Source organism: Acomys minous, assembly GCF_964271855.1.
Source record: "Acomys minous genome assembly, chromosome: 12".
Lineage (NCBI taxonomy): Eukaryota > Metazoa > Chordata > Mammalia > Rodentia > Muridae > Acomys > Acomys minous.
Genome location: NC_140493.1, coordinates 2,902,939 through 2,918,553, shown reverse-complemented (window position 1 = coordinate 2,918,553; position 15,615 = coordinate 2,902,939). Strand labels below are relative to the sequence as shown.

The following is a 15,615-nucleotide window of genomic DNA, read 5'->3' as shown; positions in this document are numbered from 1 at the left end:
CCGTCTTAGGTCCTATAACTGTATTTCCTGTAGGGGGCTTAACCATAAACGCAAGCGCCACGTGAGGATACATTCCGTTTTATTTGCCTTTCTGTATCTGGTTCAACAGTCTCAGAGATGTTTTTTTCATTAAGCCCCCACCTTTGCCCCAGGGGCTGGAGATGCACCACCCAGGGCTTCGCACCTGTCACACAAGTGCTCTGCCACTGAGTGGTGGCCCCAGCCCTGGTCCCTTCCGGCTTCCTTCCAGCCTTATTGCAGAGCTACGAACCATCTCAGGAAGGCCAGTGGACCGAGGAGAGCGGTCAGTTGTAGGCAATGACCTGAGGGAAAAGACAACTGCGTTCAGAGTCCGGAACTTTGTGTCCACTTACTTTTGTATCTCCTCAAGGCTTCTGGTTGAGTATGGCAGTGCACGGGGTTTACGGGGCAGTCGCAGAAAGCCGGTGTCCTCAGTGTTGGCTGCATACCCAAGACAGATCTGAAAATGGCCGTGAGCCAAGGAACGAGGCTGCAGAATGTGTCTGAGGGCTGGAAGGCACAGTGACACAGTGGGGTTCTACTAAACAGCAAGGCGAGTCATCCAAGTCCAGCAGGACTTACGGTGGTGAACCATCTTTTACAAGTGAAAATGTGCTTAAGGGATGGGAGGGAGCCAGCGCCAGGCCTCTCAGAGGCTACCGTCCCTTGCTGTGATTCAGGATAGTAATGTAAGTGATTCCTGTTAGGGTGGACTATAAACATCAAGTGAGAGTGAGGTGTGCTCCTGGGCGGGGCAGGCAGAGCCTGGCTCTATTATCTAGTAAGGGGCCTCTGTGGAGGGGGGAGGGGTATTAGGATGCCAAGGCTTCCCCAGCCTGGGTTTTCCTGCCTCAGCCAGTGGCTGGAAGGACAGACATCTTGAGGACTCACGTTATTCATCCAGGAGATGTAAGCGGAGACTCGGGTGAAGACTGTGGGCTTCCTGGAGACATTGCAGCCCTGACTGGACACAAAGCTGGTCACTCCGTGGACAGAGTACTGGCCATTCACCAAGCAGTGGAGAGGGCCTCCAGAGTCACCCTGCCGGGAAAAGAGTCCTAGAACTGTAGCTCACCCCCTTCCCACCTGTGCACCTGGGGGGCTCGAGCACCCACAGACACACACCATACACACACACCACACACACACACTGAATAGAAAAGAAAAAGAAAAAATTAGAATGTAAAGTTCTGTGCACCGTCGTGGAAAGGAAAGAGGGCACTTAAGACAATATCCCCCAAACCAATCCATGTGTGTGGGAGGTTGAAGTGGTGACCCACCCACCGCAGGGCAGGACCGAGCACTGCAGGGGGTCGGAAGGAAATGTGCAGAGGTGAGGAGGGTCTCTCGGGCGGGGATGGGGGGGTGAGGCAGGGGGCTGGACTGCTGTTTGGGATCTCTGCTGCTCTTCCTGCAGGCTTGTCAGAGGTGTGGTCAGGAGTTGGTTCTCTGCCCCCAGGTGGCTTCTGAGGCCTGAACTCAGGTTGTCAGCCTTGCTGAGCCAGCTTGCCGCCCTTCTCTCTGGTGGGACTGGAGACTGGCCCTGTGGCTTCACACAGGCTAAGCCGGTACTTTTGTCACTCTGCCCCGTCCCTCCCTGGCGCCCCTTTCCTTTTCATTAGAGAGGGCTTTGCCGGGACTGGAGAGGTGACCCAGTAGTTAAGAGCACCCACATGGTGGCTTTCAACTGTCCTTAACTCTGCTTCCAGGGAATCTGTGCCCGTCTCTGGCCTCTGCAGCTGTGAGACACAAGCACAGTGCCCATACATACCTTTTAATTAATTTTTTTTGAGGCATGAGCCATTGTAAAAGTAATTTTATTCTCCTGGCTCAATTGTTGTTTGGGAGGCTTACTGCCTCCATCTGCTAACCTAGGCCTAGTCCTGGAAGCTTCTAGCCTCTGTACAATCTAACCGAGGCCTAGAATGTTCTCAGCCTCTGAGACTTACTCCTTAATGAGTTCACCCTTACCTGTTCTTTCTGAGCGCTGGGCTGGCTGGTTCAACTCAGCTGTTCTGGCTCAAACTCCTCTCCCAGCTGACTTACTCAATCTGGCTTCTCTCTCGGCCTGGAATTGCTCTGCTTGGTCTCAAACTGAGCAATCTGCTTTAATCTCCTGGCTTCTTCTCATTTTCTGGCTCGTTCAGCCTTCACCTGAGCTCTCTCCCTCTGCAACCCATTCTGGTAAAACTCCCTCCTCTCTCTGAAAAACTGCCTCTTAAGTAGCTTCCCTTTCCTCTCTCTCTGCTCGTGAGAGTTGGGTGTGTCCTATTCTGTCAAATCTTCTCTGATTCATCACCTTTTCTGCCCCTCAATTAGAAGACACTTTCAAACATGGGTGCTTCCTTCTATAAACTAACTTTACCTCCATTGCTTGGGATTAAAGGCATGCACCACCACACCTGGACCTGAGCTTTTCTTTACTTGATACTTGCTCTACACCAGGCTGGCCTTGAACTCAGATCTGTTTGCCTCTGGCTCCTGGATTAAAGGTGTGTTTGTATTCCAGTTGGATCACACAGACCTAGAAGGTCTTTGGATATAATCTCTTGTCAGAGCAGCCATGTTCTGAATCGAATTCCTCTCCAAGCCACCATAGCTGGCTGGTTTTATTTTTAAGTTTTAAATGTGGGTGCCTGTGGAGCAGCACCTGCCTATAATGGTAAAATTTAGGGATCTGTGAATTTGAGGCCAGCTTGAGTTACGTAGCGATTTCCAGACCAGTTTGAGCTACATAGAGAGTTTCTAACAGAGAGAGAGAGAGAGAGAGAGAGAGAGAGAGAGAGAGAGAGAGAGAGAGAGAGAGAGAGAGAGATATTATCCTTGGGGAGGCCATGATGTTAACACAGAGTGTTGTGTTTTCTACTATTCACTGTTGAGCCTCAGAGTCTCATTTGCCAACACAAGCAATATATTCAGCATTAATAAAAACTAAACTTAAAAAGAACAGGAGGCTGGGGAGATAACTTAGTGTGTGTGGTTAAAGGTGGAGACCTTGTTTTGATCCTCAGAACCCAGATTAAAAAAAAAAAGAAAAGAAAAGAAAAAGAAAAAGCCTTACATAGTATTAGTCACTTTGTTATCTCAGCACTGTGGAGGTGGAGCAGGCAGATCCCAGATCCTAACTTATTTTGTCAATTTCAGGAGAGTAAGAGACCTGGTCTCAAGAATAAAGGTAGAGCCGGGCGTGGTGGCGCATGCCTTTAATCCCAGCACTCGGGAGGCAGAGGCAGGTGGATCGCTGTGAGTTCGAGGCCAGCCTGGTCTACAAAGTGAGTCCAGGACAGCCAAGGCTACACAGAGAAACCCTGTCTTGAAAAACCAAAAATAAATCAATAAACAAAATAAAGGTAGACAGTACTTGAAGAGTAGCACTGAAAGCCAGGCTACGGTGGCGCACGCCTGTTATCCCAGCACTCTGGAGGCAGAGGCAGGTAGATCGCTGTGAGTTGGAGGCCAACCTGGTCTACAGATGGAGTTCCAGGACAGCCAGGGCTACATGGTGAGACCCTGTCTGGAAAAACAAAACAAAACAGAACACAACAACAACAATTGTCCTTCTGCCCCTGCCCTGCCCAGACACACACTTGCACACGCTTGCACACACAGAAGATGAACATGAACAGAAAGCAGAACTAGGGAAGGTGGCCAAAGAACTCAGCCAGTCCTTTAAAGAGCTCAGTGCAACCCCAGCTGCTTAGGAAAGAATACTGTTTCTGTATGTGTGTGAGTGCTTTGCCCGTGTGTGTGCCTGTGCACCACGTGCATGCCTGGTGCCCACAGAGGTCAGACGAGGGTGTCAGATCCCTTAGGGAAGGTTGAGCTGCCGTGTGAACCATCTCTCCACCAAGCCCCACCAAGGCTCTGAGACTATTTCAAAGCTAATGGAGAATTGTGCGCGCGCGTAGCGTGTGCAATACTACTGCTTTGTGCTAATTGGCATGAGGAGAGAGTGACGCCGGGAGAGAAGGAGGGTGTCGCTTAAGTTTAGGTCAGAGGGGGAAAAAAGCTGGGGAAGAACCGAGCGTGGACGTATAGACGGAGTCAGGAGACCCCGACTCAATCAGGACTCTGGGGACCTCCAGTAAGAAAGGATTCAGAAACACATTCGTTTCAAAGACTTCTCAGTTTGGAGAAATAAAGTCTCTTGTTTTTCAGACTAGAACAGAGGTGTGAGTTAGGGCAGGAAGGCTGGGCCTGGGTGACAGGTGTAACGGGAGGCCGAAGATCCAGAAGATGTTGTAGCATGCGTGACCACGCCCAGCAGCATAGGGTTTAAGCTTTAGCAAAAGCGGTGGCAACTTTACTTCCTGTAGGTTCTTTGGGTTCACAAACTCCCTTTGATCTGTCTGCGCTGCTGTTCTACACAGCATGCCAGTCCCGGCCCCCCACCCCCGCGACGTGCCAGTCCCGCCCCCCCACCCCCGCGACGTGCCAGTCCCGCCCCCGTCCCCCCCCCCCCCCCGCTGCGAACGTCGCTTCCTCTTCCACAAAGCTGGGGCCTTGCGCTCAAACTGCATTCCTGCACTGTTGCCAGTCAGGCGGGGAAACGCAGGCTGGAGTTAACCCGTCCTCTTTAACTAGGTCTGTGGGAGAGAGAGGGAACCGAGGCCAGCCTCTCCAGGGAGAACCCTTTCCCCGCTCGCTTCCAGTTATTCGAGGCCTGTACGACCTTTGCGCCTTCGCATCCTCAGTCAAGCCGACTTCCTAGTTCATGAGTAACCAGAAACAGTACAACAGAACACGGGCCAACTCATGGCTGACCGGCCTGCAAACCCGGCCACGCTCATGCTCACGGGAGCACCCCCACCCCACCCCCAGTTAAAGCCACATCCACCTGGGCTCTGGCTTCCAGCTTTCCCTCCCTCCCTCCCTCCCCAGGATACTTTTTTCTCCTCTACTGTCCCCCTCAATTTCCTTCCCCGTTAAAGATCCATCTTTCTGTGACTTCTGTCTCTAATACCACCAGACGGCGCCTGTCCCTCTCCCTCATCCAAGGTCGTCCGCGTTTCCTCCTTACCTGTCAACCCTGCTCTGCCCTCACCATCTACACACACTTGCGCCAGGACAAACAGTTGCCAAGTCAGCCACTTAGAGCTCCCAGGCACCCGCCCACCGCACTCCAGCTACCGACCGGCCTGCCAGTCTTCCCCGCGGTTTTGAGGATCTTGGCTGCATGGTTTTTCTCTTCTGTCTTCGGCTCTTTCGTGGTCCTGGGTGTTTTCCACCTTCCACCCACCCACGAGGAACGCAGGCGACTGCTCCTGTGGGTCTCCCCCGACAGCCCAGCACTCTCTTTCTATTCTGCGGCTCTTCCCTGGGGTGAGGGGTCACCTTGTTCTCCAAGGCGGCTCCCCTGGCTTTCTCTCCCAAGCTCCGTTTTTATTTTATTTTTTAATTTTTTTCTGTTTTCAAAATAGGATCTCATGTATCCTAGGCTGGCCTTCACCTGGTTCTGTAGCCCAAGATGATCTTGATGTTCTGTGCCTCCCCTGCCCCCCTCCTCTCCCTCCCCAGAGGTCAAGGTCAGAGGCACGCACCTCCATGCCCTGTTTCTGTGACACCGACAGTGCCCAGGGCTTTATACCTGTGCCACTGTGTCTCCTTCTGATTTTTTTAAAAAACAGTTTCCAAAGGTTAGAACCATATCCAGTAGCTCATGGGCCATACAATACCAGGCAGCAGGCTGGATACGGATCCCAGCTCTGCCCCAGCTGAAGGGGGAAGGTGCCATCTCTGAGGGTTCTAAGCCTGGTGCTTTTATCCATGCCGTCACTCCCTTCCTTCTTTTGAATGACTTTCCCTCTTTTTTTTTTTTTAAATTTATAAACCTGATTTATGTCTATTTAACCCTGAAGACTTCCTACAGTTCCCCTGCCTCAGGGAACGGGATCTCCCCAACACTAGCAGAGGCAGGCATTGACTGTTTGGGGGCCTCCATGTCACTGTGCTTGTTTTTATCAAACCGTTTAGTCAGAGCGGCACACCACCATGCTGCTCTGGGTCCCCTCACCCCTCATCGTCTAACCCTCTCTGTATACCTGGCACCTGCCCGCCCCCCCCCCCCCCCCCCGCACACACCGTTGGAGGAGGCACAGTGTACACAGGCTGAACTACATTCAGCAACCTGTGATGTGGTTTTGTTTTTTGCTTTTTTTTTTTTTTGAATCAGGGTTTCTCTGTGTAGCCTTGGCTACCCTGGACTCCCTTTGTAGACCAGGCTGCCCTTGAACTCACAGCGATTCACCTGCCTCTGCCTCCCGAGTGCTGGGATTAAAGACATGCGCCACCACACCAGGCCTGTGATGTGTTTTACTGCGGGTTGGTCTTATCTAAATCGAGAAGCCTTTGCATTCATTGTAGAAGAGAGATTATAAAATTGCCCAGCGCAGGCTCCCCGCTGTTCCCACCCACACCCACACCTCCGAACCCCAGAGGAAAGGGCAACGGTGGAAAAGTATAAGAAAAGGGGACGCGTGGGACTGGAAACTTCCTTCCATACAGCGAACTACCGACAGCCCCACGGGCCCAGCCCCATAGCTACCACTAGAACAATCTAGGTCGCAGGCCACTTCTAAAGAACAGGCACATGTGTGCACACAGGCGTGCTAGGCCACACAGGCGTGCTAGGCCACACAGCGGCTGCGGGGGTGCCGATATTGAACGAGGCATTTTTCATGGGCCCTCCCACTTTGAGATTCTTTTGAAGAGTAGAAAGCTGGGTCTGTCCATCTCGTGTGAGCAGACGAGGGGAGGAGGGTGAGCAGACGAGGGGAGGAGGGTGAGCAGGAGGTGGAGGCTCGCCCCTCACGCTCTCACCTGGCATCCTGAGCGGACCCCGTCCCCACCAGCACACACCATGGTCCTCTTCACCGTGGAGCCCCAGTAAGTGGTGCTGGAGCAGATGGCGTAGTCCACGGTGGGCAGGTAGGCCTGCTGCAGGGTCTGGGACAGCTGCCCGTTGGCTGAATGGGGCGTCACAGTGGATGTCAGTGCAGGGAAGACTCCTGCGTCTCACCAAACCTCCCCCCAAGACCTGGGGACCTAAACTGGGGTCCAGCTCCTCTTAGCTTGTTGTAGGTCATGGGTCCCCACTCCCCCTCTCCCCTGTAGGCGGGAACCCCTTCCACAGGTTCACTGTTTCCAGCACGAGGCCCCCCAGGCCTATTCCTCCTTGTTTCCAGCAAGGATAACTTAGCTAAGCAATGACATAGCGCCCACAACGCTCAGCCTGGGGAAGCCCCACAAAACAGAAGCGCAGTGTAGCCACCCAGCCCCTCCTCCTACCTCTCTCCCTTGCCTTTTTTTGGGGGTTGGTGGGCAGTGTGGAGTCTCATTAGCCCAGGCTAATGACCAGTAGACTCTGCTCATAGCAAGGCCCTGGCTTTTCTCCAGAAACCAAATCCTGCCTTGTGGCTGCCGGGCTTCTCCGTCATGCCTCACGTGACCACCTTTCTAACTGTCCCTGATCCCTGCTCACAGCCACCTTCCCATCTTTCCACGCTGTTTGAGTAACATTCCCGCCTGAGAGCACCCCTGCCCCCCAACCGTCCCCCCTCATGATGAGAGGAGAGCCGGGTCCTCCTCCACTCTGCAGCTGGATCTACAGCCACAGTCTGTGGAGGTCGGTGACCGCCAAAGTGAGGGCCAAGATACTTGTAACCAACTTATTTCCTTCCTTCCTTCCTTCCTTCCTTCCTTCCTTCCTTCCTTTCTTCTCTCTCTTTCTTTTTGTGTGTTTGCCCATTTTCCTGATGTATAAAGTAAGGGCCAGAATAAAATAGTCTCCTTGGTAAGTTTTTTTTTCCCCCCTCAGCTATAAAAGTCTGTGACTCTGTCTCATGGCCTCTTCTTTTTAATGTGTCAGTGATTTGACCCGTGGTTCCCTAGGTGTTGGTCTCTGGCCATAAATGCCTAGGACCCCAGAGAAAGGGACCCCAGACACCTCAGAGGTGGGTGGCAGGAGTGTGGGTCACTTACTTCTGGTCCGCCCCCAGCCCGTGATGTAGCAGGGAGTGTTGTTAGGCAGGGTGGTTCCCTCCTGAGGCAGAACACCCAGCTGGACGTAGTTGTTGAGTGTAACGCTCTGGGCCAAGCGAAGCAGGGCGATGTCATAGCTGCAGAAGGAAAGAAAGTGGCTCAGTCACCTGATCAAGTCCACTCTTCAGAGGACCCGAGTTCAGTTCCAAGCACCCACACCAGGTGCCTGCAACTCCAGCTCTATGCAATCTGATGATATTTTTCTGGCGATAGCACACACAGACAGACAGACACACACACAGAGAGACAGACAGACAGACAGACAGACACAGACACACACACACACACACACACACACACAGTGTGGGCAAACGTAAGCACTTGACCTGCAGGACATTAGATGTGTAATAGCACCCTCTGCTGGTCAAATGTTGGAATTGCAGGCTGGCTCTGCTTTGCCACTTGGTGTGGTGAGCAGTCAGATCCATAAAAAAAGCAGGTGGTGTCCCAGCTATAGAGCTCTCAAACTGGTAAGATTCTGAAATATCTGTCATAATTATATTAATTACTCGAAGCCACCACTACACACTCTACAGAATAGAACACCTATTTATTATTATGTGGTGGGGGTGTCAAAGTCAGGGTCCCCCACATGTAGGCCAGTGCTGGACTGGGGTTACAGGGTTGCTCCACCAGCCCCTCCCTCCCCCTGCTCCCTCCCTGCCCCCCCTCCCGCCCAGCTCCCACCATTTTTTTCTAGCGTTTGGGATCTAGAGCCTTAAGCATGTCAGACAGGCACGTTGCCTCTGAATTGTGTCCCTAGCTCTTGCTTTACTTTTTGTTTTATTATTCAGCTTTGGCAGCTAGGGGGTGTAGGTGTTTTTGAAGTGGGGTCCTTTTGAGCCTAGGCTACCTTTGTTCTAGCTGTGTAACAGTGACTTTGAACTCCTGAGCAGCCTCTCAAGTGCCCAGCCTACAAGACAGTCCCACTAAGGGCAGCTCCCTAACTACCACGGTTTTTGTCTTGTTTTGTTTTTTGTTTTTTTGGTTTTATTTTATTTTATTTTATTTTTGGTTTTTCGAGACAAGGTTTCTCTGTGTAGCCTTGGCTGTCCTAGACTCGCTTTGTAGACCAGGCTGGCCTCGAACTCACAGAGATCTGCCTGCCTCTGCCTCCCGAGTGCTGGGATTAAAGGCGTGCGCCACCACGTCCGGCTCCTAACTGCCGTTTTAATGATTGCCTTTCCAAAACTTTGCAACCCACTTTAAGACATTTCCTTAGGGGCTTGGGCTAAGGGGTGAACTTGTCTGGTGGGTCCAAAGCCCTGGGCTCCTTCTCCTACACCAAAGCCAAATCAAACCCAAACAAGGTTTCTTTGTACAGATGAAGTATGTTCCTTAAAGTGATTCAATGACAAAGAACACGTGAGGCGCGGTGTGGTGGTGTGCCCCTAGAATCCCAGCGCTTGGCAGGCAGGGTGGTTGCGGCAAGTTTGAGGCCAGCTTCAGTTGGCTGCTCCAGAAAAACTGAGACAGTAAAAACCGAAAAGTTCCCAGGGCGGTCCAGTTGTGCAGACCCACCCACGTGGGACAAAGCCGGAACCTCTTCAGGTGTTCTCGAGGCCGCCCAGGCATGAGCGTGCGCGTGTGTGCATGCGTGTGTGTGTGCGCGTGCGTGCGTGCGTGCGTGCGCGTGCGTGCGTGCGTGCGTGCGTGTACGCCCGCGCGCGTTCACTGCTGGTCCTGGGTGAGACTCTAACACATGTTCTTCCCCAGGGGTACTATCCCAGGCTCAACCACTCAAAGAGGCCAGGACACAAGAGCGGCAGGTGACGTTTCAGGGGGTCCCTCTGTCCCCTGGAGCGCAGGGGAAGGGAGCAGCAACCCGGCAGCCCCTGCGGTGGCCCCTGCGGCGACCCAGCTCCCCGCCCCCGCCTACCCTGCGGCCACGTTGTTCTTGTTCCAGTTGGGGTGCACCACGATCCTCTGCACGCTCACGTACTGCTCCGTGCCGTCATTCTGGCTCAGGTTGTGGTCGCCCACCACCACTCGGAACGTCATCTGGCTGGAGAGAGAGAGAAGGAAGCCTGAGGGGTCTCCTCCCCGCCCCTGGGGTGGGAGCTGAGCTCCTGCGACCTTGATGGAGGAGAACGAAAGGTCTTGAAGGTGAGGACCCAACAAGTTCCCTCATCCCCTGAGTTCCCAACTCGTGGCAGGAGAAAAATAAAGTCAGCTGCATCTTTTCAGAATATAAGGGTGCATAGTGGCATCTGGCTTTGAGGAAAACAGAAAATAAGCTTACAGGTTTTACACACACACACACACACACACACACACACACACACACACACACTGTACTTTATAAATTGTCCCCTCAATGACACCCAAACACAAACATGCTCTGAGGTGGGTGGCCCATGGCCCTGAGTAGCTCAGGCTGTATATTCTTCCAGAAGGGTGAGCCACTTCCTGCCATGGGCTCCAGAAACTGTTTTCCTCACCTGTCCACACAGTGAGCAGCCGTCATCACCCAGTTGGTTCGGACGAGGGTCCCTCCACAGGTGTGGTACCATGACGCTCCAGAGCGGTACTGGAGGGAAATCTAGTGAGGGGAGAACACACAGGGTAGTGTCACCTTTTGAAACGCCGGATGTCATTCAAAACATGCTCTCACTTTCTGGACCAGGGCGGAAAAACAATTCTATCCTCCCAACCCCCCAAACCCCACCCCACACCTGCTGATTGCTATGGACTGGCTTGTGGTAAGCGCAGTGCATGGAGGCGAGGTACAGAGCAGCTTCTGGGGTCAGCTGGAAAGTCCTCACTGTTTGGAGACATTTACTATGCATGTGGGAAAGTGAAGGCGTACACAAGCCCCTTCGGCACCTTTACACGCTGCTGCGGGCTTAGGGCTCAGTTATCAGCCTCTTTCCAAAGGGAGCCAATGCATCGCTCACTGGCCCAAGCCTTACACTTAGGGCCTCTCTTCTATGTCTTCAAGAAACTTTAGGCTGAGCAGTGGTGGCGCACGCCTTTAACCCCAGCACTCGGGTGGCAGAAGCAGGTGGATCTCTCTAAATTTGAGGCCAGCCTGGTCTACAGAGTGAGTTCCAGGACAGCCAGGGTTACACAGAGAAACCCTGTCTTTTTTTTTTTTTCCTTTCCCGAGACAGGGTTTCTCTGTGTAGCCTGGGCTGTCCTGGACTCGCTCGCTTTGTAGACCAGGCTGGCCTGGAACTCACAGAGATCCACCTGCCTCTGCCTCCTAGAGTGTTGGGATTAAAGGTGTGCGCCACCACGACTGGTGAGAAACCCTGTCTCGAAACACACACAAGAAACTACCCTGGCCTCTCACCTCAGGGAGTACCTGGAAATGACAATGGAATATTCATTTTTTAAAAATCAGTTTGTGTTTTCTCATATTATACAATAGATCCACTGAAAACTGGGGCTCAAACTGCTGTAAGTTGGATTTAACTGTAATTAACTGCAGAGATTCCTGGGGAAATGTGGCTGTTGAGCAGTTGGTGTGCCAGCTTTATGCATTCACATTTGCACTGAGTCAGCCCCGACTGCCCTGGGAAGGATGTAATAACATGAGCCAGCTTGGAGTGCAGTGTGCAGCACGGACAGCGGCAGAAACATGAGAGGCCCCACATGGCGGAAGGCTAGAAACCCTCTGCGCTTAGCCCAGTGGCGCTTTGTCTGTCTGTCCCTGTCTGTCTGTCTGTCTGTCTCTACACACACACACACACACACACACACACACACACACACACACACACACACACGTGTTTGAGCACACGCCTAGGAGACTGGTATATAAATTAATTCCCTCCGCTCTTCTGCATTTAGAATCCTCAGTCAGGCCCCCAAACAGCTTTAAAATCCAGGATTAGACAGCAAGTGAGCTGCCTGCTGGCAAAACATAGACACAGGTGAAATGCTTTTTTTTGGGGGGGTGGGGTGGGTACACAGCATCTCTTGTTTGGGTAGAAGCCTGGGCTGTGACAGACACCCACCTGAGACGGCCAGGAGTTCCTCTGGACCTCAGTCCCTCCGACTACCCTTGCGTTAGTTTCTGGAAAGTCCTCGGTAGCATGTCCTTTGTGGGGCAGAAGAGAAGTGGGTGATGAGTAAGCAGAGGATCAGCCAGGGAGGGGGCTGGGCAGAGGGTCAGCCAGGGAGGGGGCTGGGCAGAGGGTCAGCCAGGGCGGGGGCTGGGCACAGGCAGCTAGGCTTTGAAGATTGTTAGCTTCCTCTGCAGATTCACAGCTCTGCCCCAACATGCTGAGGGGCCCCCCTGGCCTGAGTTGTCTGCACCCCTTTGGCCTCTTTTGAAAACAGAGCCTCAGAGCGCCTTCTGCTTCTTTGGGGTGTCTGAGAACTCTGCCTTGCAATCAAGACCCATCCTAAACCACCAGGCTAGGGTCCCACAGGGGCTTACGCTCCTCCCTCCCTGGCTGAAGGTCACCTCTCTGCTTGAGGAAGCCCCTCCCTGTGTTTTGGCGGGGTTCTCCATGAGCTGTGGACAGCAGTGCACAACCAGCCAAGCACGCTCTGGGGGCGTCTGGCAGCCAAGAGGGTTGATGGGAAACTCTGAAGGAGCTTCTTTCTACTCTCTGCTGCTCAGGAACCTGGCACCTAGCAGGCGCCCGCATGGCCGTCCATGCTCCGCAGTGCCTGCCTTTAGTTCCAGGAGGGTAAGGGTTTTTGTTTTGTTTTGTTTTGTTTTTTTCTAGACTATCAGGCACATCTTCCCACCTTCCTCTGAGACAGAGAGCTAGCCCGGGCTTAGAGGCTTGCTGGCCCTCCCTGCTCAAATCCCCGTCCCTCAGGACTCAGACCAAATGATCTGCTTACCGCACAGGACCAGGGAGGCGAACACCAGGAAACGCAACATGCTGTGGAGAGAGTAGACCACTGCCCCCTTGCCATGGGCCGAACCCTCTTTATACTCCTCTTATCAGCAGCTTTGCTGACCTTCCTCCTGCCAGCCGGGCAGGGAAAGGCACAGGTGACACAGCAGTATAAATGAAAAGTTTTCAAGTAAACTCACTTATCTGCTACTCAAACACAGAACAAGGTCGGCACTCAGTTAGCCTGAGCCGACGGAGCTGACCCCACATGGGAAGCAGCCAGCAGATCCTTAGAGGGCCGTGGTCGAGATGGCTGAGAGGGTGAAGGTGTTTGTCACCAAGCTGACTGGCCTAGTTCAATCCCTGGCACTGACACGGTAGAGGAGCAAATGGACTCCTGTAGGGACCCTCACACGCATGTGTTCATGTTCACGCATACACACCCTGAACACATAGATAGGCAAATATAACAGGAAGAGTGTTGCTTTTTCTTTCAGATGTCCCCCATGTTGTCAGCATCTCTCTCGTCGCCCACCACTGTCACGCTGCCCGTTGTGGCGCTATAAATGCAGACACCTGTCCTGTGCACATAGGGACTGGGAGGTTGGGGAGAAGGGGGGCACAGCAGCGTCTCTACGTCCAAAGAAGGAGGTGGGGCTTGCTCTCACAGCACACGGATAAAGGCTCAAGCCCAGGAGCGAGGCGTGCTATAGAGAGAGACAGATCTGGAAGGGCTAGGAAAGGCAGGGAGCTCTCAGGTCAAGAGCACGTGGGCGGGGGTGGGGGTGGGGGTGGGGGCTGGGGAGAGGGTATGCTCAAGCCAAGAGAATCGAGGGAGGAGGGTGCGAAAGAGGAAGGACCAGTAGAGGATGGAGGAGGTCAGAGGGCAGTGTGCCCCAGAGAGGACAGAGGACCATGAGCTGGGCACAAGGTGATGGGTCATTGCAGGCATCAGAGCAGAGGACTATGGGAGCAGCAGCGTAGCTGAGCGTGGGAGCTGCTGAGGCTTCCTGGGGCTGCAGAGCTGGGAGAGGAGGGGAAGAGTTCTTGCAGGAATCTGCAGTCTGTCCCCTCAGCCTTCAGGACAGCTGATGGCCAGGTAGCTTGAAGGGTTCCCTCTGTGGTCCCACCTCCAGCATCCGGAAGCGGAGGTGATCTCAGGAATGGGAGTGATCTCGGGGAGAGGGATGAGCTGGCCGGTCCAGGATGAGGTATTCCAGAGGCAGCTGGAGAGCCCCTTGAAGTGTGTAGGCAGACACCACAGACTCCAGTGTCCTCGGGCTTTAGGGCAGGACCAACTGTCTCTGCTCTTGCCCTGGTGCAGAGAAACCCAGTCTGAGCGAACGCACTTGAAAACCAGCCTCCTGCCAGGAACGGTGGCGCGCATCTGCCATCCCAGGGCTTAGAGGCAGAGGAGGGAGGCGTTCATGGCCAGTTTGGGCTGGGACCCTTTCGCAAACAAACACGTGGAACAAGCCTCAGGCTGCTTCTTAACCCTCTTGCAACTGGCACTTCATCTCGTGAAGCGGCCAGCCCTTCTCCTTTTCCTTGAGGTAGGGTCTGGTCTTGAACTCAGATTCCTCTGTCTCAGCCTGCAGGTGCTGGGGTTGTGGTGCCTGCCACCACACCATGGCTCCAGACCTTCTCATTCTCACTTGTATAGATATAGACAGTGGCCTTGCTTGGCTTCAATGCCAAGACATTGCTTTTTTATTTGTTTGTTTGTTTGTTTGTTTGTTTTCCTTCAAATAAGCTATTTCAATCCTAGGAACACATCCTTTTCAATTGGACAAAAAAAAAAAAAAAAAAGGCACAAGGCTGTGACCTATAATACAATTTACCCCAGAACTCCGTGGCTGGTTATAAAATTTCCTACAAACCCTGGAAAAACCCAAGTTGATACAGAGGATGTTTGAATGAAACGGTGAAGTAGATGAAGGTAGAAAAAGCACGGCTCGTACCATCTATTGGCCAAGCTTGCTTCACTTGCTGCCTGGAACAGGATGACCTGGAGAGATAGCCGAAACAGTGGGTCGTTGCCCTAACAACCTGCTGGTTTCCAGGTAGGTTTTGGTAAAAACCTCGCTTACTTGCCTGATGCACCTTGTGGTTTTAGAGTATAAAAATGAAAGTGCAAACTGGATGCAAGGACCGAGGGCTTTCAGGAGCTGCCAAGCTTCGGACCACTGGGACAGCTCCTCTTCCCCACCCCCACTGGCATCAGAGTGCTTATTCCTGAGGGATTCCTGGAGAAATGGTACAGTGACACACAGGAAATAGCATAAGGTTGTGATCCCAGCACGGGGAAATGGAGGCTGGGTTGAGAATTAGAGGCCAGTTGGGCTACACAGCAAGATCTTGTCTAGGAAGAAAGGAGGGAGAAAAGATTAGCCCCTGGGAGACTCCATGCTGTTTGGGGGGCAGGTGTGAGGAAGGCTGTCAGTACCACAGTGGGCCACCTTAGCTGGGTATAATAGGATTGGGCTGAGCAGGCAACATGAGAATTCTTTGATAAATGGGAAATAATTTATGCCTGATGTATATTTGGGTGTTTAATGGAGCCAACTTTAGGGGCCAATATTTTGACTCCCGATGAATAACCTGCTAGCACAGCACACAGAGCGTTCCTCAGCTGGAACTTGAGCCACTCTGCCACAGGGCAGATCTAGCCAGTAGGGCCCAGAATACATTTAGGGGCCCACAAAAGTGTTTCACGTTTTTTGTTTTGTTTTGTTTATTTGTTTTTGAGAGAGGG

General features: G+C 52.9%; 1 protein-coding gene across 1 annotated transcript; it reads right to left on the bottom strand.

Annotated features, from left to right (window-relative positions):
• Positions 1-62: 62 nt before the first annotated feature.
• On the bottom strand, positions 63-12,912 carry CELA1 (chymotrypsin like elastase 1). The gene is made up of 8 exons (XM_084749742.1): positions 12,865-12,912; positions 12,024-12,106; positions 10,503-10,603; positions 9,941-10,066; positions 8,002-8,138; positions 6,841-6,986; positions 913-1,062; positions 63-323 (listed from the first exon to the last, which is right to left on the bottom strand). Exons 1-8 carry the CDS (start codon positions 12,902-12,904, stop codon positions 306-308), a joined length of 801 nt encoding a protein of 266 aa, XP_084605868.1. The 5' UTR covers positions 12,905-12,912; the 3' UTR covers positions 63-305.
• Between the last annotated feature and the right edge of the window lie 2,703 nt (positions 12,913-15,615).

Excerpts from the sequence above, each read along its gene's own strand:
- CELA1 (XM_084749742.1), bottom strand. The coding sequence starts at position 12,904 with ATGTTGCGTTTCCTGGTGTTCGCCTCCCTGGTCCTGTGCG. Across the intron at positions 12,107-12,864 it reads CGCCTCCCTGGTCCTGTGCG|GACATGCTACCGAGGACTTT; the intron begins GTAAGCAGATCA and ends TGCCCCACAAAG. Across the intron at positions 8,139-9,940 it reads AAGAACAACGTGGCCGCAGG|CTATGACATCGCCCTGCTTC; the intron begins GTAGGCGGGGGC and ends TTCCTTCTGCAG.